Below are 24742 nucleotides of genomic sequence, written 5' to 3'. Positions count from 1 at the left end.
CAGGTAATGGCCCATGCCTCCGAAAAACGGACAAAGACAGCACTTTGCAGCTGCTAGGAAGATACTACAGCCCTGTGCTTATCAAAGTGCACTGTGCAGCATTAACATCAAAGAAGTTTTACAGTGCCTTGCAAAAGTCTTCATACCCTTGAAATTTTATATTTCACATTAAATGATAAATGGCCAGCACTTGTATAGCGTTTTATCAAGTCCCCAGAGACCCCAAACAGCTTTACACTACAGTCAGTCATCCACCCATTCAAACACACATTCACACACTGGCAGTGGAAGACTACATTGTAGACTGCCCTGGGGCAGACTGACAGAAGTGAGGCTACCATACAATCGGCGCCAAAGAGCCCTCTGTCCACCATCAGCAGGCAAGGCGGGTGAAGTGTCTTGTCCATGGACACAACAACTGATTCGAACCCCTATCACCTATATCCTATATTGATAGTTGCTCCTCTAAAGGCTAGATTTGTGAAGTGCACAACTAATACTTATTCTTGATTAGTTTATTTACCTGAGCTGTGGATCTCTGCAGCTCCTGCAAACTTTCCATGGACCTCTTGGCTGCTTCTCTGCTTAATTAATCATTCACTGGCCTGTCAGTTTAGGTGGACAGCCATGTCTTGGTAAGTCTTGGTTGGTTCATCCTCTTTCAATGTCCAGATGATGGATTAGACAGAGCACTGTGAGATGCTTAAAGCTTTCAACCAGCAAGCAGTTAGGCATTTAAAAAGTTGTCTTAGTACTCAAGACAAATTTAGTCAATGTGAGAATAAAACATTTTTGGTTCTATTAAACTCAATATTTTTGCTTTCCATCTGCACAAGTTGTTTAACATTAACCACAGGTGATCTGTGCTGGTATCCTTCTCTATATAAAGTGAAAAATTTCTTTGTAAAGCCTCAGTGGTGTATGTTCTATATTTTTGTGCAGATTCTGTTCATGTACATTCTAACCTGTCTGTGACAAAACGTTTAGCCTCACCTGAATGGGTTGGAGGGCAGGCTGATGTTCTGGAAGGGGTCGTTAGTGAGGATGTTGAAGGAGAGGAAGGGCAGTGAGATGAAGCAGCCAACCAGCCATGTGAGTCCGACTGCAAGATATGAGTGGCCAGCCGCAGGGGACCAGCCGGTGGGGTGGAGGATCAGTTGGTGACGCTCCAGGGCGATGAGCACAAGGGAGAAGATGGACACTGTCACAGACATGCACTGAACAAAGGGAGTCACCTAAACAAGTTCAGAACAAACACATGTCAGGGGTGTCAGGGGTGCCTGGTAAAGGCATTCAGTAATAATCATTCCTTTCTGAAACTAAATCTGTCTATATTTTAAATATTTATTTTAGGCTGAATCTAATTATTTCCATTCAATCAAAAAGTTTGTTTCTGATAGGAAACTAGGGATAATAAAAGACTAGGATTATCAATTTCAAAAAACATATGATCAATAATATAAAACAAATATTTACTGGCATTACAGCAATCAAGCAATTCTTATAATTGCTAACCAGCTCTTATTTCCACTGTTATTTTGACTATTTTATGTTCGATGATGAGCTCAGAGCCTTTAAAGTTGGACAACCTCCTTACCGTCATTGTAGTCTTTTGTTGTCATGATGTGGAATTTTGGTTTGGTATTTTCCTTTTCTTATAGGTGGTCTAGGTTCTGCTTTGCTCTGTGTTCTTATGGGTTTGATGATTGTATGTTTAGATCTGTTCCTCCTGTTTTTAGTTATGAAGTTTATTTCCTGCCCTGTCCTTCTTGTCTCTGTTCTCTCCCATGTTCTGGTTCCGTGGGTTTGTTTCCAGTTGGTTCCTCGTCTAGCTCCTCATGTTCCTGTTACTCCTAATTTGGTTCACCTGCCTCTCAGTCTCCTAGTCTGTCCACACCTATGTCCTGTTCCCCCCTGATTATCTGCCCTATTGTTTCCGTTCGCCTACTTCTGTATTTAAGCCTGTTTGTGTTCATTGTTCCCCGGGGTGTCGTGATGTCTTTTTAGATTTTGTTCTTTGCTTCGGATAATGTTATGTTAGGTTCTGTTTTTGAAATACCTTGAGATCAGGATTATCTTGTAACCCTGCGCCACGCCTGCATGTAAGTGGACCCTTTAAATTAAAGAAGGAGTTTCCAACTCACTCTGCTTTCTCGCTTGTCTGCATTTTTGGTCCAGCACCAAACAGCATTATGACATTAGCTCCCTCCTTAGATTCTCTATTAGATGTATGTCAGGAATTATCCTTTTCCTGACTTAGATATTATTATATCTAGTGAAAAGAATCTGTCTGTCTGTCTGTCTGTCTGTCTGTCTGTCTGTCTGTCTGTTTTTTTTTAAATGCCAGTAAACATGGTAAGTCAAAAAATGCTGAAAAGTGTTAAATGCATTTGTACTCACCCCCCTTTATTCTGATGCCCTTAATTAAAAATGCAGTGCAACCATCTGCATTCCGAAGTCACTTAGTTAACAGTCCAGCTGTGTGTACTTTAATCTGAGTCTGAATGCAGATGTTCTGTTTCTGGCCTCAGAGGTTTGTTAGTGAACATTAGAGAACAACCAGCATCATGAAGACCAAGCAGATCAGAGAGAAAGTTGTGGAGAACTTAAAAGCAGGGTTAGGTTCTAAAACAATATCAAATAAGTTATAAAACAATATGCCACGCTTTAGAGCATTTTCAGAGCTTTGTTCAGTTCATAATCTGAAAGAGGAAAAGAGTACGACACAACCGCAAAATCTACCAAAACAAAGCTGTCCACCTGAACTGACAAGTAGGGAAGAAGAGGATGAATCAGCGAAGCAGCCAAGAGGCCCATAGTAACTGTGGAGGAGCTGCAGAGATCCACAACAGGAGAATCTGTTGAAAGGACAGCTATTAGTCATGGTAGAAGCATACCCAAAAGGGTATTGCGGCTAAAATTGCAATGAAAGGTGGTTCTATGAAGGATTGACTCTGAATACCATTAAACACCTCCCTGACATTTGATACTTTTAGTTAAAGATGTAATCATGTCTCATTTTACCATCACTTTACAATTATGCGCTACTTCGTGTTAGTCTATAACACAACATCTCAATAAAATATGCTGAAGTTTTTGATTCTAATGTGACAAAATGTGATAAAGTTCAAAGGTTATGAAAACTTTTGCAAGGCAGAGCAGCATCCATCTTCTTAGTAGGTGTGACCTACTGACCTTACACAAGGCCTCTCCCAGCACCCAACGATCCATCAGAGTGTAGATTACAGTGACCGGCAGACACACCACACACATGAGGATGTCCGAGCACGACAGGTTGGCGATCAGGATGTTGGTGACGTTGTGCAACTCCTGTTGCCGGGTGATGATAAATACAAGGCCTGCGTTGCCCAGCAGCCCAATTGCGATGACTGCACTGTATGCTACAATCAGGAAAGTAGCCCCACCTACTGAGGGCAGGCACTGGGAAGTGTCCACCCAATCAGTGGCCTCCCAAAGGGTGGTGTCGTTCGACATGGCAGGTAGAGGAACGCAGGGAAGGAAGAGGATGGCTCGGTTGGGGCTTTAACTTAGAGCCCTGAGGCTGCTGTTGAACTCTTTGTAGCAGAATGAAAGTGTGCAGGGGAACAGAACAGAGATGACAGGATGAAGATAGGAGAGGAGAAGGAAACAGAGAGAAAGGGCAGGTTATGAGCAGTATTTAAGAATGTTTGATAGAGATTTGCCAAAGGAAGCTTTAGAAGCATACCCGACAGAAGCAGAATTTCAGATATAGAAGTGCTGTTTTCTTCTTCTCTTTTGGCATCCTGGTGGATCCTCTCAACGTCAGCAGTTTTCTGCAACAACACATAAAAACAATGCAGAAAAATGAGGATGGCTCACCAGGTGAAAAAAGATCTGTGGAGATGATGAACTGAATATTTTAGTTCATGCAGTTCCTTCTTTTCATCTTCTGTCTGTTTTAGTTCGCTCTCAGCAGAACTTCTCTCCACCCCCACAGACGCTCATTAACATACAGCACTTTTGTGTGATGGCACATTATGCAGTCCGGATCACAAGGGATACACTGTTTGTAGATGAAGCAAGAAAGACTTCATCTGAGTGTTTGTTTAACTCTCACAGTGAGCCTTTCATTTTAACAGAAAATCTGAAATGACCCCTGAGAGACCGCTTTCCTTAGAACTGCAGAACATTCACACAGTGCTGGCCAGACAGCGACATTAAAGCAGAATGAAAAACTACCAAAGAGATGACAAGAAAGACCAAAAAGGAATGAGCAGGAACTACAGTCCCCAAGGAGCAAATGTCATGGAAGAAAGGTTTCAAATCATTACAAAGCTCTTTCTGTCAAATGAAGCCCTTTCAGCTGTTCGGAAAGCTGTTGGGGAACTGACTAGAAGCTGACACATTTCTGTTGATCATTTCATATTTTTTCTCAGTGTCAAGGTTTCCTACTTTTTAGTACATTTTGTCCACATGATTGTTAGTTTCTGCTCTATTTTGATATTTTTTATCTATGAACGTTCCATCTTGTGTCACTCCTCCCTTTGGTCTGCCACTGTAATTGTCTTGACTCTTTCAGCTTGTGTCTTGTCTGCCTGGGTCTGTATACACAGTGATGTGAAAACTTATTGGCCTCTGTTTGGCCCACATAAGCCCAGAGTAAATGCCACGTCTCCTTTGTTCATTGCCTGCCACGTAACCCATTGCCCCCTGGACCTCCTGTCCTCCTGTTCATCAGAACAGTTCACATAAGAACTTGCGTCTGGGCAGAGAAATTTAGTTTAGAATAAAACAATCTAAATATAGTTAATTTTATTGTGTTTTGCTATGTTGGTATCTGGTATTTGCTAAGCTAAAACCTCTGCTATTACTAAAACGGAAGCCATTGTGTTCACAGCATAGCTCATTCATTCCACACTACAATCAGCTGTAATGTTTTGACAGGGCCCATACACACATAATATTTATGTTAATGGTAGTTAAAGATACATATGTGACTTACAAGGATTGCTAAAAAAAAAACATAATTTTTTCTTTGTGTAGCTGAGCCGCTAACCTAAATGTGACATCATCACGTGAAAGCCTAAAATGTTTTGTGCCACAATTTACCCATCTGATTTGCATTGTAAACTATTTGTTGTAGCACAAATAAATTGTTTTTGATTAGTTTTAAAACTTATTTGATCTAATCCAAAATTCCTCACGACAAACCTTATTCTTAAACTATCATATTTACACTGAACTGTGATATCACTGCATGCATCATTATATGGGTTATGATTTCTTTCTTTGTTCCCTTTTTGTAGATTATTAGTTTTCCTTAGTCTTCGGATTTTTACTTAGTTGTTTGGTTGAGTGTTCCTAGTCTAGTAGAAGAGTTTGTTAATTTGAAGCAATTTTTCCTTGAAGTTTAATATTTCTGTTAATAAATTCTTATATTTCGAGAGAAGAACAGCGATTGCTGTTACTGAACACCAGAGCTCATACTTCCATCTATTGTTCTATAATATGACGCCATATTGGCCTGGGATTCACCGGACAGTACTTAACAGACTGAAAGTTGTTTGGCTAATGATTTCTGATCAGAGGGTGCACCCATTTGTTAGTCTGACTGAAAATTTTATATTCCAACTTTATTAATAATGTTGTTAATAATTATTAAAAGTGAATGAAACCTATTGTTGCAATACCTTACAGTTTTCTTTTGTTTTGGTTTCCTCTTTTTCTCCCACTTACATGTTTCAGATCAAACAAATCATTACATTTATTAAGATAATCTGATTAAATATAAAGGGTACTTTAAATTGTCTATTTATTAAGTGAAAAAAATTAATCAATCCAACCATACCTCCACTTTTAAAGCATTTAATAATGTGATAAACAAAATCTTTTGGTTCAACTTCATTTCAATGATTAATGTCAGAGCTGTTGGATCAACAAATCACTTAAATAGAGCATGTCTGATAGTCTGAAGTAGGCTAAAAGATCGCAAAAAGGAACATATGTCCCCTGAGCTGAGGAAATTCAAAAGCTGATTACAAACAAAGGCACCAACATCTACTGAAGCAGTCTGGATATTGTTACAAAGGCATTTGTGAAGCTTTGGGACACCAGTAAATCACAGTGGGAGCTGTTACCCACAAATAATTTAAAAAATGGAGCGGTGAACAGTGGTGAACCTTCCCAGAAGCGGCCGCCTATCAACTACTAATTACTCAAAGGGTACATCAACGACTCATCCAGGGGAACCCAAAAGAAGCCAGCACAAAATCTAAATAGGAATTGGAGATATAGACCTAAAGAATTATCAGGATATGGCTTAGTATTTATTGTAATAACTATAAAAGTATTTATAATTTCTTTTTAGTGTTTTTAGGCAACTGTATGGGTGTGACTGCACAAGCTAAGCATCATTGCTTAGCTTGTTTGCATAAGTTTGATACCCTTAAACCAAGACTTTGCTGAAACATCTTTTGATTCAATTTCAGCATGAAAAAGTACCACCAGATCAGGATGTCGCCACCTATTTCATTATATAGTTGTTATGGTGTTCTTTTGTTGATGTGCAGGGCTGGTTTTGCCAAGCATATCATCTGGAATTATGTCCCAAAAGGTCTGGTTTCATAGGACCATGACCAAGTTGCAACAAAAATAAGGTATTAAATGGTGTAAATGTTTTTGTGATGAGGTGACTTCAGCATTTTATTTTTTATATATTTTCCTGTAATAAATTCCTTTGTACTTTTCTCTTGCTCTCGGTGGAAGACACACGTTTTCTCTCTCTCCCTCCCTGCTGATCCTTACTTCTGCTTTTTGTCTGTATTTTTCTCAGAGCCTTGCTTTGCATATCCTCCGAACTTGTAAATTATGGATTTGGTCAGCTGGACTCTCAACGTAATTGATCAAATTTTTTCGATGGGAAGACAGGGTAAAGGAGAACCCTCTTGTCCAGACGGGACGTTCTTCTCTGGATACACAATGGATTCTTGGCAGCAGTGGAAGATTGTGTGCCTGACTACGATGTCGGTTGAGGACATAGAAAATGTGTACATATTTGGACTTTTGATAACAGGATTTCTACTTTTTGGAGTTGGTGGTTACCTGGCTTATCGAGTGATTCACAAAACGTGGGCGGCTGTTCAAAGCGTTCCAAAGCTGCCTGCGATGTTGGATGGAGTCTGTAGAGCGATCAACAATCGCAAGCTGGATACGATTCTTGAACAGAATCGCAGCCTGGCAGCGGTTGGACTCAGAGGTTAAAGGGTATAATCTTGGAGAAGTTGTACGCTCAAGATCTGCTGAAAGTACCAGAAATTTAGCTATTTGGAGTCGCAATTGAGACATACCAGTAAAACTCTTAAGGTAGTTGAACATTCACAACTGCCTGAACCACAAAATGTATTGTTTTTCTAAATCTGGTTCCCCAATGTGGCCTTGGCAACTTCTGCTAACTGGCTATAGACAAAATTTCTCCTGGATGTTATATAAACACGACGCTCTTCCCCAGCACCCCCCTACCAGTTGTGTGCTGATAGGACTATATGGCCGATTGATAAAACTTCCACCTCTCTTCTCAAGTACAATGGCGCTTCTATCAGTGTTGACAGTTTAATTCTTGCAAACACACAACTTATACATTCGCACCCTCAAGATTCCACTGTACCCTTGCTAAATCTTTACTTATGTGTGTGTTTCTTACCCCTGCTGAGGTTTTGTGTACAAATTCAGACTCTATTCTGCTAAGAATAGAATCTGAAATAGGTTTTTTCCCCCTCCTATCTTACTTTACCTAAATGTGTGATGAATTACCAGCAAAAGCCAATTATTAGTAGTATTTCATTACTTTTTCATTGATTTTTAGTTTTATCAGGATTACCAGCGAAAACCAAATATTATTAGTATTTGAAAATTTGGACCAAAGCTATTTTTACACCAATGACCATAGATTTTTAGATTTCTTAGAAGGATTGTATTACAACTATTTCATACCAGTGAAAGCCAAACATTATTAGTATTTAAAAAGTTTGGACCTAAACTGTTTTATAACAGCGACAAAGCTACTCTACTTAGACTTTAGTGAGTGCCCATGACTGTTACTATTTGAATGACGGGACCACAACTGCCTCATACCAGCGACCTCAAGGATTAATATTATAATTTTTCTTCTAGCACAGGATGAATTCCTTACCACAGAGGACTTAATGAGCTGATTACCTCTATTAAAGATTGGATTAGAACCAGCTCTTACCAGTAAACCCCCAAGGATTATTAATGTCATTTGATTTGTTTTTCTGTTGTTTGATTTTCTTTATCATTGTAATGTTTTTCCTCATATAGAGCGCTTTGAGTGCCTTGTTGCTGAAAAGCGCTATATAAATAAACTTGACTTGACTTGACTTTGTTTTTTGACAAAATTGTACAGGATAAATTTCACATTATATGCAGAAAATGATTTGAAATGATTTATCATGGTCTCATGTTTTTAAACCCCAGAAACCTGGCATCTAAGCTGGGTTTTGTGCTTTTGATCAGCAGAGTCATTTACTGTCAGCAAAGGTATTTCAAGAATATTACAGGCAGCGGTTTTCTAATCACAGCCCTGCAGTAATGTGCATGGTTATGTCTGAAGCACACAGAAAGGGCAAATGGCAGTCAAGAATATAATATTAATGCTATCATCTGTGGGACGAGGTTCACAGAGATACTTTCCGTCTGAAGTTTCAATAGCAACTTTAGTTATTCAGATACGTGGGTTGTTAAAAACTTGATCAGAAGAGATAATTTGGAGATACTCCTATAGTTGTTTTCCTCATGGCACAGCCAGTCCGACAATTGAAGAAACAAAAAATTTCCATACAGAGTGAATTATGTTTGATTTCCAGGAGAGTAAAAACAAGTATTCACTGCAGATGCTACAACCTTCTTTTGTTTTTTTTATAATGGGGTCACAGAAGTTTTCTGATTTTTTGTTAAAAGAATAGTCAGTTTCTTCCAGCATGTAATGAAACATTTACATAACCCCCACAGATTTACTCCCCCTATAAAAACATGGTGAAACCATTTGTGAGCAAAATGTCATCATGCTTTCTGGTCCCTCCTTCCACTGAAACATTAAAGTAGGACATCTCGCCTAAACTGTGGATCATAACAGCAATGGTGTTATAAAGGTAGACTTACCAAAGGACAATGACTGCTAGCATACAAGTAGCCCTACAATAAGAATCACTGAAAAGAAACAAGTTAAGGTGTTGCAATGATCCAGTCTAAGCCCAGGCCTAAACCTGACGTAAATGCTGTGGCGAAACCTTAGGAGAGCTTTGAACCAAATGTCCAAACAATACTGCATAAGAAACTAATAAAGTGAGACAGCAGATAACTACTGACAGTTATTACTGCTGAAGGTTGTTCTACAAGCTTTTGAATGTGCTTTACTTAATTACTCCATTTCTGTATTGACAGTTGTGGAAACCTGTTTCCCCATGACTATACATATACATGAATACAATCAGCTGATAGTCACCATTCCTGCTGCCAGTCTCCGTGTGTGCAGAGCTCCTTCTGTCACTGAATGTTCTCTCTTTTTTGACATTCATTATGGGCCCCGAGGGACAGAGCTGCCAAAGAATGAGACACACTCATAGGTGTTGCCGCTCCTCCGCTTTGACTCACTTGCATCCACCCACATGAGAAAACACTCATCAGAAATCCTGCTATCTGCTGCTCTGTTATTCCTGCACATAGACAGTATAATCACAAGTTCATATTAATTTCAACATGTTCAGTTACCTGAATGATCTGAACTCTGCAGACTGGATGCCCTATGATAGGACTAATCTCATACACTCTGACATTAGGCTGTTGACATGTGGAATCTTTCCATTTGTACCACAAACAATGAAGGTAAGAAATCTCAACTAACTCTCCAAATGAGTATCAGTGTTTTTTTAAAATAGTTATTGAGGCATATGCTGTTTTTGGCTTTATATTTTCCCACTGGCATCTTTCTCATTATCAATTGTCAGTTGCTGCTACATGCACAGAATATGAACGCGTGTTGTACCATACATTGTCCCGACCCTGGTAAAATAAAGAAAACTGAAATAAGCTGTAGTTCAGATGCTTTCTGACCCCAGGTCAGTTTTTGCAGGTCTTAATACCATTTAATGTAGTTTCTGTTATTTGCTTTTGTATTTTAGGAGATTATTTAATCCAGTAGGAACCAATGGGTGACAATGAAGATGTGATTGGTCCAAGTTCAAAAGCAACTAGTGAACTGATGATGAGAACCAATTTAAATTTGAATATATAAATCTTTTTGGATATCCAAAAGAAGTTCAGTTGATGTCATTTCACCAAATAAAGAAGAAAATAAAAATATGAGTAGAAAATAAAGTATGGTAGCTGTTTGAAACTCGAGTTTCTTCTTGTGAAACCTATCTCAGATATTCACAGTGCTACATGATATCCACAAAGCATATGTGAAAAGTGAAATTATTTGTCTGGGGAAGAATCATCTGTCATTTATCTGAAACGTTATCTAAAATGTAGAAAGAGAGCTGTGATGTGTTGGTATTGACAAGAAATCCCAAACTTATAGATGCAGTCCATATCCAGTCTAACAGACACTTCAACTTAAAAAAAAATAAATTTAAAAGTTGTTAACACTCACAATAAGCTAGTCATGGGTTTAAATTCTATCAATCTCATAGTGCATGACTGGGTTCCCACAGGGTGCTCCACCCACAGTCCAACAACATGACTGTTAATTGGTCTCTCTTAATTGCCCTTAGGTATGAGTGTGTGTGTGCATGTTTTTTGTCCTATATGTCTCTCTATGATGCCCAATTGTGTAGTGGTGATCTGTACAGGGTGTATCTTGTCCCAGTAACAGTTGGAAATATGCACGAGCCTCCCAGTGACCCGACATGGACTATGTAAGTATAGAAAATGGATGCAGAAACTGTATTTCTCAAACTGTAACAGTGAAGATGACCCAAATGCAGGCCGAAAAAAACACTTTAAATAATACAGTCCACAACTCCAGATGATGGGATGGGAAACAGCTGTTGACAGGAAACTGAGACACCAAGTTTGGTTTTATGATTTGAAACACAAAAGAGAAAGAAACCAGGAACCTAAATGATCAAGAATGACACTCCAGACAACTTGCAACTTGTGTCTCTGCTCTGTTCTCTCAAACCCCCAGTCGGTCGTGGCAGATGGCCGCTCACACTGAGCCTGGTTCTGCTGGAGGTTTCTTCCTGTTAAAAGGGAGTTTTTCCTCTCCACTGTCACTACATGCATGCTCAGTATGAGGGATTGCTGCAAAGTCAACGCCAGTGACTATCCACTGTCTCCACATGCTCATCCAGGAGGAGGGAATGCTGCAAGTGACTGACTGGATGCAATCTGCTGGGTTTCCTTAGATAGAAAAACTTTTTATCCAATTTGAATAAAAAGCTAACTCAGACTGCACTGTTCAATGGTTAGGATTAATTGGAATGTATGTACCTGACTGTTGTGAAGTGCCTTGAGACAACATGTGTTGTGAATTGGCGCTATATAAATAAAACTGAATTGAATTGAAAAAAACTCCAAAAACAAAAGTGACTTAAAGTTCTTTACATTTTCACACAAAGAACCGCTATGTGGATCTGCAGGAATATATTTATACTCAAGCACCTTTTAACAATTATTTTCGAAATTGTAACTTCAGCTCTGACCAGGGGTCGCATTAACCAAATATTTTCAGCTTTTGACTGTTTTTTTGTTTAACAGTGACAGAGAAATCTGAAGGCCATCTGTCATTTTGACAGATTGCAATTCACACCCCTGAACACTTGGTGGCAAGTTAGCATATTATTGAGCTGTTTTCTCATTTGATCCATGACCTCATTGACTTCACTTGGAAAAATGTCACGGCAGCTGAGTGTTCAATGTTTCTTGAAAAAGCCCAAATATGACAAAGGTGTCGATAAAAGAGGTGAAAAAAGAGGAACTGATACAGTGTAAGAACAAACGTGTAATGACAGACAACGAAAACAGTGTAGCGCAACCTTTGGCTCTGACTAGTGAGAGACTATGTTTAGTAGGAAGAATGTAATTAGAGAAAAAACAGAAATATGAATGTTTTTCTTGTAACAACCTTCTAAATAGAAAGAGGATTAAAGAAAAAAAATTTTTTTCATTATGAAGATGAGAGAAAGTTTTACCTATTCCTTTTTGCTTATGAAAAATGTAAATACCTTGAAGAGCACAACTATGACCAGATATTTTGTTGTGAAAAACAGATGAGCACAAGTTTTATAGCAAACACATGCACCTCTGAGTCAAATAATTAGGTCATTGTGTTATTATCTATTATTATGTCTTATTATTATTATTATTATATAATATTTTATCCAAATTAAACATTACATCTTACATCTACCAGGCACATCTAACCAAGGTCTTCATAAGTTGCATCAAGTGTTCTTGAGATAAAACATCTGAAAAACATATGCTGTTAATGGTAATGTTAGCATTATGACTAAATCAAAATCTGTCCACAAGGACAAGAGACCATTGCCTCACACAAACATGGAAAAAGATACAAAAGGACAACAGAGGTCCTGAAGGGTCTCAGAGCTTATCTGTTTGGCTGTGTTTCCCTCCTAGATGAAGCCACTAAAGGAGCTACCGCTGCTATCAACTCTGTCCTTTTTCTTAATCATAGAAAGTACTCCTGACCTTTTGTGTCTTTTTTGTCTTCTCAAACCCCCAGTTAGTTGTGGCGAATGGTTGCTTTCACTGAGCCAGGTTCTGCTGAAGGTTCTGATGTTTTGTGGAGCAATAAATCAAAACTGGAACATTTTGGGCCTGTGGCTAAGCGGTACACTAGAGGAGACAGAATGAAGCATATGTTTAAGAGAACAGTATGGCAATGCCCTGTGGTTGCCTATCCTAATCTAGCTCTGGAAGCCTGTAACATGTGGAGGCCAAGATGGATTCAATCAGACAGCAGGGGATCCTTGTTTTCCTTGCTGTCTGATTGAATCCTCGGTTTTATAGCACCTTAAAACAACCAACCAAGGTGACCAAAGACTAACTTAACACTAAGATCACAAAACATACAATCATAAAAGCAGACAACAGGAAAATAAGAATCATTGCTAATATGCCACTATGCTACTTGGTATTAAAAGCCTGCCTAAAAACACAAGCATAGAATTAAAGATGAATGGGTCAGTTGTGGAGTGAAGGTCTAAAAGGAAGTTGGTTCCAATGTTGGGGTGCTGCCACAGAAATGACCAGTCAACCCAGTGCTCAAGCCTGGTTCTTGAAATAAGGTTTAACTTCAGCCAGAAGACACAGATAATAAAAACTCTATTTGACCAGAGAGCCGATTTGTCAAATAAGTTTCTAACAGTGTTATTAAATTTGAAAGGCAAAGCACTTGTCGGAGTCTGGGATTTTGTGTGTTGTTTCATGCTTGCTATTAACAATCATTCACCACTAGATGCCGCCAGAGCCTCTGATTGTGTGTACACAAGTGCTGAGATGAGCAGGCGCTGCCAATCTTCTTTGTTCTGGAGGTGTATAAGAAGGCTGGGCTGTCTCCACTCCAGTGCCTAAGTGTTAGCCTTTGTAGTAACTTCTTTACTTACTTACTCTTTACTTTACTTTACGTTTGACTCCAGTCTGTCTTACTTCGTTCTGTGCTCCTTCTCAGGTGACATCCTAGTCCTGGCTCCAAGCTCCTATGAATCATTTGTGCTGGCTTCAAGCTCCAGTCAGACCCAGCCAAGAATCAAGACTTCAAGCCTTCTAGAATTATTTTGGATCAAGTTCCAGCAAACAGCCCAAGCCTTTCGACTCCTAGGATCTCAGGCAAGCGAACCCTGCTCACCTTCCACCTGTAACTTTACATCAAGTCTCAAGAAACTTCTTCAGATATTCCATTTTACTGAGAACTGTTGTGTGAGAATCCAACTACCTTGTGCTAACCTGACTTTTCACCAGAGAGCTCACCACTTAACTTGGATTAAAGCCCTGATTCAGCAGTAACTGTTCGTTCTCCCAGGCTCCGCATCATTCTCCCTCAGCCTACCATGTTTCCTTCATCAGTAAGCAAGAACTTATTCTCATTCTCAGAAACTCAACTTCAAACCTCAAGAGTAACTTACCTGATATCCCTTCCCACACAGTTTGTGTATCCAGTCCTGGTTCCATATCCACAACCTGTCAAAATAAACTTTTCTCCTGCCTCCTGAGTGTCATTCTGCATGTGGGTCAAATCAGTAAAGAAAACTATGACTGCACTAATAGCTATGGTGGCATTGTCCCTGAATACTCCGGTCTTTTGTTCACTTAGGATTAGAATGTTTCTATTTAACAACTGTTTGACAACAATTATGCGGTCCAGGACACAGAAAAACATTACTGCCACGTGTCTTCAGAGACAAGGAAATTTGTAGGTCATATGCAAAACAGTGGAAGGACAGTTGGTGCGCAGTTATAATTTGACCAAATAGCAGCGTAAAAAGTGAAAGGGACCAAGAATCCACACAGAGTAGGGGCAGGGGAGGAGGATCAATTGGTGATCATGATAGAGAAGGTTCTATCTGTCAAATAAGAATTAAACCACTTCAGTGCAGTGGATGCCAGCAAAGTCATTCAAACGGGATAGAATGGTCCACCATGTCAAAGCCTGCCGTAAGGTTCAATAGAGCCAAAACAACAGGGACCTTACTGTCAACAGACATAGCTGTCATCATGTATCTTTAACAAGACTGTCACATGCTGTGATCTAAAGTCTGCCTGAAATTTTTAATAAATGCCATTTGATTCTAAAACTGGTTGCAATTTTATAACTTTTGTTTTCTAAAACTTTGGAAAGAAAAGTGAGATAAAATTGAGTCAAAGTGGTGTTTGTATTATACCCTCAAGATATTTGCCAATGAGGAGAGGGCAAATATTCCTCAGGAATGCTGTCAGATGTTGCATTCCTCCACTCCACAAGATCATCCACAGGACCAAAAGGACACATATGCACCCAAATGTGAGCCACATGGAATATTCAGTTAGCTCACTCTTAGAAAATGCATGCATGAGTGGCACAACATAGACTCATCCTCCTTTTCCATCCCCCTTTTCTGGCCTGGTACTGGTTTTTTTGGTACCAGCTCAGCAATAGGTCCATTGGGACTGACCAGGGACGTGAACAGACTGCTTTTCACTGATTGGCCATGAGTGTGGTCAGCTGCATGAGTCTGACTGCAATATTCAGCGCCATGGATTTTACCACACATCATGATGGCTGGGAAAAGCTAAAAAAACTCAAGAGTGACAACAAAAATATTAAGGACCACAATGGCCAGAGCAGGACGCCATTTATGGCCAATGACTTGCAGGTTGCCGACGGGAGGGTGGTCTGGACTCCTGTTTTAAGAGGACATGTTGTGCAATGGTGAGTGTTCATTTTACTTTGAATAGCACATGAAGCTGTCAGTGGAAACCATGTAGGGGTAGGTCGAGCAGAGTGGAGCCGTGCGGCGCTGGAGCCATGAAGAGCCATGAATAGAAAAGAGGCATAAGACTGCATGTTGTGATTGATGCATCTGAGTGTAGTTTTCTTGTAAACAGAGCAGGGCAACAAATGCTGCAGAGATTTACAGTGGAGTCAATGAGCTTCACAGCTCCCTAGAGGTGAAAAGCTGTGAAATTCGTGCTCACTCCTGAACAAACTGTACACATGAATAACACAAGTGCACAAATAAGTCTGGCCTACAAGTATTCACTGTGACTGTTTACAGATGGACACTGACAAAATCCATATAGCAGACATATCTGAACAGTGGCTGTGGTGAATCACAACAGCCTTCTCAGGTCATGAATTGTTTATAGCTGCATGTCACAACGACCGGCGGATCGCTCTTCGTGCAGGGAAAGAGACGAGGCAACAGGATGCAGTTGAGATGGCTTTTATTTGAAAACTGCCGATCACATTTTCTACACACCTGTTGTGAACACAGAAGCTGGCTTTCTACCTTAAGGTAGTTCCAACTCATACCAGCTGAAGGGGTGACAAAATAAGACAAGAAACAATACACCACAATAATTCACCCCACCTATCACAAACAATAAATAATATTAATACACGTTACATACATGCAAATCATAAAACTGAACTAATCTACAATCAATCTAAATTTAACTTAATCTAACTCTGCAGAGCATTTCCCCTCTTAGTTGACAATGGTATGCTCCACCCCACCAAGGACACACACCCACAGGTGACACTCAACAATTAACCTGACATTTCCCCACATGCCCCCTGTCACAGAAAGATGGCCAGTCCTTCTGCCTGAAAGAATGTTTTAACTAAATATCACTATAAATGAAATAAACTAAAAAAACAGCATTTATTCTATACATAAATATAATATCAATAAATAGTATCAATAAATAATATCAATAATCACTTATAGGGATGGAGCCCCTAATCTCCATCACACTGCACATGGGATGAGGTGTGTCACCTACTCTAAAAACATGACACCTTGATGTCTAAAACATAAGAAAATAATAATACATCAATCTTTCAAGTTCCACTGCAAGAAACAGCCAAAGAAACCTCGGAGATCTGGGATCTAACACATGAAATTACTCTTATGTTCGCATAAGGGTGAAGGTTAACATCATACAAGACACAATGGCCAGATTAAACTGTGCTATTCATTTTCACAATCTCTAAAACACTTTAAGCACAGTGAGCAGCTTAGGTATATTTGCAAGTTCCAAAACATTTAATTTTCCTTTTTTATTAGTAAAGTATTTTGGGATTAAATTGACTTGAACAAGTGCCACATCTAGATAGAGCTCTGTCCCTACAGACATCTGTGTTAAAAAGCCCATGTAACATTTTATTCCTCATTTACTGATCAAGAAAAATCTACATTTCAAAAAGAAATGCTGAAACAAGCGTTCTTCAAATTATGACAGATATAGTTTAACAGTTCAGCCATCAGTATCTCTGCTTGGTTTTTGCATTACTCACTGAGACCCATAAGACACATGCAAGCCCGAACAACATTACAGGGGATGCTGAGCGTCAAGTCATACGGAAGATGGTATGGCTTGATGTACAGTCGGCTCCTCTTGCTAGCAGTGTAGATCCTCCACACATGATGGTTCCTCTAAACATGATGCTTCCAATATTATCGGAAAAGGTTTTAAGCCATTTCTAAGTCCTTCACATTGTCTTTTAGATGCATTTGTTTGGAATTCCATGTTTCACTAACTTCCAAACTAATAGTAATTTGGAAAGTGGACAACTGTTGGAGAACATAAAAAAGCCTCAGGCTTAAAAGAAGCATCTCCAACAGATGAGCCATATGTGAAAGGTATGTCTTAAAGAAATAGAAAAAATAGCCTGACAAAGGACCTGAGAGATCCGTCATCCATCAGATGATCCTTAACTGCAAGCCAAGTTTTCTGTTTATAGATCTATGGTAATCACTTAGATGGTAAAATACTATTTTCTGACTGTCAAAATGAAAAGTGTGGCATGCAAAAACATTCACTCCCCATGAGTCAATACTTTGCAAGTTGTCTATCACTGTTGTTAGGACTATGATTATTGATTAATTAATATTTATCAATAATTATAATTGAAAATCATAATTTGACTAAATTAATTTCTTAACCAAAAATCCTAATTTATGAATCGAAGCCAGAGATGTCCTCTGGTGTTGTAATTGTAGCCTAAAGCCCTTGATAATTACAACCGTTAAATGCTCAGTAATAATTGATAACTATTACTGTATGTCACTGTTTAATCAACCGTTTCTGCCGAAACGTGGGGAACTTTGACCTTATTTTTACTGACAAATTACTCTTGCACAAAATAAACACAAACGCCATCTCTTTATCTACGTGAATATTTATTAAATCAACAGTCCTGATACAATCCGCTCTCCGATTCAATAATCTTCACCTACTCAAACATGCAAAGTTCTACACAAAAGGGTAAAATATCAAACTAAACAAAACATAACAAACAGCAGTGGGTGTGTATGGAATCAAACCAGCAGTTATGGCAAACAAATGATAATGTGACGCTGAGCAGAGTTTTGGGGAACGGCCCGCCAGAAAGCGTAGCTTAGTTACTGTGAGCCATAAAACATCCCCCACCGCTGGGGGTCCGCACACACAAAGGGTTGTAAACCTTTCGGCGGAAACTAATAAAACATGAAGTGTCGAATACAAAGAAAATGGTTGATTGATTCACCATGAAGTTATTATAGCAGTCCAATTTTAACAACGCAGGTGCGCCAGGTGTCACAGTAAAAACACAACTTGAGATGCACGGAGGCTTCAGAGTTCAACAGCAATCAAGTTTCAAAACAATGGCATGCACATACAATTCAGAACACATTAGACTATAATTGCCGATTCTAACTCACACTAAAACCTACTCTATCCTGCCCACGATATTCCTAATAAAGAAATAAAAAATAAAACGGTGGATTTTACTTGTTGAAGTTTTCCTTCTGGGTCAGCGAGTGAGAGAGGGGGTGGTGGGGGAGAGTTACTGCGCGTCCGCAGTTAAAGAAGAGTGGTCAATCTCCATCCTCTGGCCTCCTTGGCGAAAGGGGAAAATATGATCTGACTGTCAGCAGTCAACTGGAACAAAAACAAGGGTGGCAATCCGTCTCCTTGAAACTCCGTGGTTTTTTGGTTACGTGTTAAACTCACGTCTTCGATCGGCAAAGTGAAAACTTACAAGCCTTCTTATTCCTGTAAGCTTAATTCGCTTAGTTTTCTCGTTGGCCAATGAGGAGAATGAATGAAATCCACGTGGCACCTCTTCTCCAGAATGCTGCTTCAGATGCCGGTAACCGTGTCTAGGTCCCAAGCTGAAGGCACCACCTTAAAGGGGCCACCTTCCTATATAGTGTCCTGTGACGTCAAACTTGGGACGCCACGTCATATCAGCCGCAGTGCCCATGGGGATTTGTAGTAGCGGACTATACTGGGATACAAAATGGCCAAAAACGGCGGAAGGTCTGGTGGCGTCCAGCAATGTGCAAATGGTCCAATATTCAGCAAAACATGGTCCAACACTGTGAGGTTTGGCTCAACCACAAAACAGGACAGGTACAGACTGCAACAAACAATCTGGTCTGCAGAAAAATCATCAGGGCTAACTTCCTGTATCCCTGCATCCAGGACTTGTACATGTCAGGAAAAGGGCAGCTAATATCTCTGCAGACCCCAAACATCCTGGACACAAACTATTCAGACTTTTACCTTAAGGACGACGTTCAGAGCGCTGTTTGCAAAATCTGGACCATTTCCTCACCCAGGCTGCCTCTCTGATGAACACAATGAACATCTCACAGCCGAGCAGTCAGCCGCTTTGCTGTGAAACAGATATACCCGAAAAGAATCAGAATCAGATTTATTATTTAAACCTTCACAAGATATGCTAAATAATCACACCCCTCTAACGTCTCAACTTGTGGCCACACACCCAGCACAGTGGACGCTGGCTTGACTGCAGTGGGCTGAAAGTGTGGCCATTAGTTAAGGCGTTAAAGGGGTGTAATTATTTAGCATATCTTGGGAAGATTTAAGTCTGAGATTTAAGATTTAAATATAGGATATAAGATGTAAATTTAAGATATAAGCTATAGATTTAGATTTAAGATATACACTGCTCAAAAAATAAAAGGAACACTCAAATAACACATCCTAGATCTGAATGAATGAAATATTCTCATTGAATACTTTGTTCTGTACAAAGTTGAATGTGCTGACAACAAAATCACACAAAAATCATCAATGGAAATCAAATTTATTAACCAATGGAGGCCTGGATTTGGAGTCACACACAAAATTAAAGTGGAAAAACACACTAGAGGCTGATCTAACTTTGATGTAATGTCCTTAAAACAAGTCAAAATGAGGCTCAGTATTGTGTGTGGCCTCCACATGCCTGTATGACCTCCCTACAACGCCTGGGCATGCTCCTGATGAGACGGCGGATGGTCTCCTGAGGGATCTCCTCCCAGACCTGGACTAAAGTATCCTCCAACTCCTGGACAGTCTGTGGTGCAACGTGACGTTGGTGGATGGAGCGAGACATGATGTCCCAGATGTGCTCAGTTGGATTCAGGTCTGGGGAACGGGCGGGCCTGTCCATAGCTTCAATGTCTTCATCTTGCAGGAACTGCTGACACACTCCAGCAACATGAGGTCTAGCATTGTCCTGCATTAGGAGGAACCCAGGGCCAACCGCACCAGCATATGGTCTCACAAGGGGTCTGAGGATCTAATCACTGTACCTAATGCTCTGTCGAGCACATAGAGGACCATGCGGCCCTCCAAAGAAATGCCACCCCACACCATTTCTGGCCCACTGCCAAACCGGTCATGCTGAAGGATGTTGCAGGCAGCAGATTGCTCTCCACGGTGTCTCCAGACTCTGTCACGTCTGTCACATGTGCTCAGTGTGAACCTGCTTTCATCTGTGCAGAGCACAGGGCGCCTGTGGCGAATTTGCCAATCCTGGTGTTCTCAGGCAAATGCCAAGCATCCTGCACGGTGTTAGGCTGTGAGCACAACCCCCATTTGTGTACGTCGGGCCCTCATACCATCCTCATGGAATCGGTTTCTAACCGTTTGTGCAGACACATGCACATTTGTGGCCTGCTGGAGGTCATTTTGCAGGGCTCTGACAGTGCTCCTCCTGTTCCTCCTTGCACAAAGGCGGAGGTAGCGGTCCTGCTGCTGGGTTGTTGCCCTCCTACGGTCTCCTGGTGTACTGGCCTGTCTCCTGGTAGCGCCTCCAGGCTGTGGACACTACACTGACAGACACAGCAAACCTTGCCACAGCTCACATTGATGTGCCATCCTGGATGAGTTGCACTACCTGAGCCACTTGTGTGGGTTGTAGAGTCCGTCTCATGGTACCACGAGTGTGAAAGCACCACCAACATTCAAAAGTGACCAAAACATCAGCCAGAAAGCATAGATACTGAGAAGTGGTCTGCGGTCCCCACCTGCAGAACCCCTACTTTATTGAGTGTGTCTTGATAATCGCCAAAGATTTCCCCCTGTTGTATATTCCATTTGAACAACAGCATGTGAAACTGATTGTCAATCAGTGTTGCTTCCTAAGTGGACAGTTTGATTTCACAGAAGTTTGATATACTTGGAGTTATATTGTGTTGTTTAAGTGTTCCTTTTATTTTTTGTATAGTTAGATTAAAGGATAAGATATAAAAAATATATTTAGATATAGATTTAAGATGTTGATATAGATTTAAGATTTAGATGTAAAATGTAGAAATAGATTTAACACATATAAATGTATAGAAATAATCTTTAGATATGTATTTAACATTTATGTTTAGCATTCCCAATCAATGTGAGAAAATACACTAAATGTGAAGAAAGTGGGCTAAATATTAGAAATGAGACAGTGACATTTAGCCCTGCGATGGACTGGCTCCCTGTCCAGGGTGGACCCTGCCTCCCACCCATAGACTGCTGGAGATAAGCACCAGCTTCCCCGCGACCCACTATGGAAGAAGCGGTATAGAAAATGACTGACTGACTGACAGTGACATTTATTTTGTTGAATTTTTGCACCAGGACCCCATAAAAGGCATTGCATTTGTGGCCTAGAAAATAAAGTCAGTGCTGAACATGCACAATAGTATTTCTAGTTGTTTAGTTAGTTAGTAGTTTATTATCTATCATTTATTAGAATTTTGTTTGTATATTTGTCAGCATCTGTAGAAGCCCTAAAATAAAGACCCCTAAAGCCAGTCCCTCCAGTTTTTTGCAATTCTGCGATTGGCAAAATTTTTTGTTTATTGCAAATTTTCCACTAAATTGGTCAAAACATTGGGTTTAAGTGACTGCTATCTCCTCCCTGCAAGTGGCAGTATTTCTTACTTCTACTGCACTGCTGTCTCAGCCTTACTTGATGTCAGTTAAAGTCCGTGATGGAAGTTGCAAGTAATAAAAAATCACATTTACCGTCATACATAAGGGCAAAGGACCGTGTCCCTTTGTTCTACAAGAGAGTGATGGAAAATTATTAAGCACACCTTGCAATAATGTACTTGACCACTGAAGGAAGTCTACGATTGACTACGATTTACAAGTAATCAAACATCAACATGCCAAAAAACACACGAGGGGACAACAGAGGCAAATGACAGTAACCGAATCACAAGCTAGAAAAACCATGGCAGCAGCTGAACAAAACCCAGTAAGAAAATATTTCATTTATATTTGCTAATCATTACCTGAAACTGCATGTTGTTAAGCTAGCGAGTTTATTCACATTTCAAAGTAACAACAATGGTAGCACCAAATCAAATTAAATCAACGGACTGACACCAGGCATGTTATCTCATTTTATTTTAGAAATTCTAAAATGAGCACTTTTCTAAAAACAAATACGATAAGGAAAAATATTGAAAATTTCCTTGCAAAAATTTCTAAAGTAGCACCACAAAATCTGTGATTTGAAAAATTGTGAAAATCCTGGATTTCACAGGACTGTAAATGTAACAGATCTTCAAAACAAATAATAAATCATTTAATAAAAATATGTACATTTATCTTCAAAGAACACCAAGTCAATGACATGGATTCTTTCAGACATGTAGGTGGGCAGAGGTGTCTTGTGCTCTGAAACCTTACCTCACCATGAAGACCGTGACCTTTGGTATTTAGGTTTTTCTGATTTGTCATAACTTTAACTGACCTCACCAAACTGCTGCTGTGGTTCTGTTTCTCCACTTGGAAGTAACCTGTCAGAACAGGTATGCATAAGAAAAAATAGTACAGTGCCTTGCAAAAGTTTTCATACCCCTTGAGCTTGTTCACATTTTGTCACATTCCAACAGAAGTGGGTAATCCATTAGTTGTAGTTACATTTACTCGAATAACATTTCAAATAAATGTACTTCTAGAAGTAGTTTTACTGCAACACACTTTTTACTTCTACTTGAATAACATTATTTTTAAGTATCATTACTCCTACTTACCGTATTTTCCGCACTATAAGGCGCACTTAAAAACCATTAATTTTCTCAAAGAATTACAGTGCGCCTTGTAATCCGGAGCGCCTTATATATGGATCAATTGGTTAATTGGTTGATCCATACTGGTTGTACACGGCGCTCTGTCAAAATGTTTCAGTACGACTGGTAAACTACAAAGCTGCACCGCTTGCAGCATTACGGCTACCGTAGTCAGGGTGTCGCCGAAGTAATAGCGGTAAACACCTGTACTGTGCTTACTCCTAGTCCAACACCACTTGTGTGTGTATAACGACCCCAAAATTGCACCTTTCAAGAGACACGCTTACGATGCTGAGTTCAAACTCAAGGCTGTCAGCTACGCAGTCGAACATGGGAATAGAGCAGCAGCGAGAGAATTCAACAGTTAACGCTACTATATTGTGAATGTACTAACGTTTGATTTAGTGCATCAAACTGTTTCTTTTACGTGTTTACTGAATCAGGGAAAAGTTCCCTTTCACGTTTTAATTAACATTTGATTTCAACTTCAACTTCATAGACTCCAATGCATTCCTAACGTGCGGTTGGCTCTATTCAATAGAATTCTATGTAGAGGAGACCTTACCATGGGAGTGAATGGAGTTATCAGAACGCTGGTTTGTAGTGTATTAATAAAGTTTGGCTGACAGACTTATCTGACTGTTTTGTTGACATTCTCTTTAGCACAGCTCCATCTAGTGGATGCATAACGCAACCCCAGTCAAACGTTTGACTGCAGTAGCTTCTATTCTATGCGCCTTATAATCCGGTGCGCCCTATATACGAAAAAAGTTCTAAAATAGGCCATTCATTGAAGGTGCGCCTTATAATCCGGTGCGCCTTATAGTGCGGAAAATACGGTAAGTACAATTTGTGGCTACTGTACCCACCTAGAGTTCAACTTCACTGATTGACGATGTTTTTCTAAAAATGAACCAGACACAGACACACACCTACAGTTTATGTTAAAGTGAGACTTCTTGTTTGGACAAACACTTCATTTTTCAAATTTTATTTTCTATCTGCTGATCCCGCTTGGCTATATCAGGTTTAATATGCAATATATTAATATATGGACCTTTACACTCTGTTTCAAGGTGGAAAATAATAATTAACCTTTATCCCCATTAGAAACATTTACCAATATGTTTTAGTTATTTGTTTAAATAGAACAATCAAAAGAAACTCTAAATGAACCAATCACAGAATTAGTCCCAATCAGATATCTAAATCCAAGACATGTGGCTTGATTGTTGTTTTATAGGAATTTAATGTTGGTCTTTAAAACACAAACATGAGGTCAAAAGTGTGAAAAATTGCAAATTGGAGTTGACCTGCTTCATGAGATGTTGAATAATGCAATTAGAAAAGATGAGAAATGTCCTTTCAAGCTGTGGTAAATGATGCTTTTATGCAGTATTTCATTGTGATGGGTACTTACAGAACTTTGCAATAATTAAAAGAAAAATCACAACGTTCCTTTTCACTTGAAGTTTTTCACTTTTGTAATAGGAATCACACTTTAACATCTGTAATAGATTTGCTTCAATAGTTCGAAAGTAAAGTGTTTTTACAATCTGTACACAACTTGTTGTCGCTGTTGTCTGCCTATTAAGAGTGGTTAACGTTTTGTAGAATCCATTGTATGAGTCCTTTTATGGTCTGCAGCACAACAGAGCTGACTGAGGAGTTCA

General features: G+C 39.6%; 1 protein-coding gene across 4 annotated transcripts in view; it reads right to left on the bottom strand.

Annotated features, from left to right (window-relative positions):
* Positions 1 to 24742, bottom strand: part of npy8ar (neuropeptide Y receptor Y8a) — a 63441-nt gene that overhangs the window by 10693 nt on the left and 28006 nt on the right. For 3 of the 4 annotated variants that reach the window (XM_047373671.1, XM_047373670.1, XM_047373672.1), the window contains 3 exons: positions 3728 to 3815; positions 3196 to 3575; positions 994 to 1235 (listed from right to left, as the gene is read on the bottom strand). In XM_047373671.1, coding sequence (XP_047229627.1) covers positions 994 to 1235; positions 3196 to 3495 — 542 coding nt within the window. In that variant the 5' untranslated portion in view covers positions 3496 to 3575; positions 3728 to 3815. The remainder of the gene's footprint in view (positions 1 to 993; positions 1236 to 3195; positions 3576 to 3727; positions 3816 to 24742) is intronic. The other variant, XM_047373673.1, reaches the window with a different exon arrangement.

Source organism: Girardinichthys multiradiatus, chromosome 8 (assembly GCF_021462225.1).
Source record: "Girardinichthys multiradiatus isolate DD_20200921_A chromosome 8, DD_fGirMul_XY1, whole genome shotgun sequence".
Taxonomy (NCBI): Eukaryota; Metazoa; Chordata; class Actinopteri; order Cyprinodontiformes; family Goodeidae; genus Girardinichthys; species Girardinichthys multiradiatus.
Note: the sequence above shows the minus strand (reverse complement) of the source record. Positions and strands in the feature narration are given on the sequence as shown.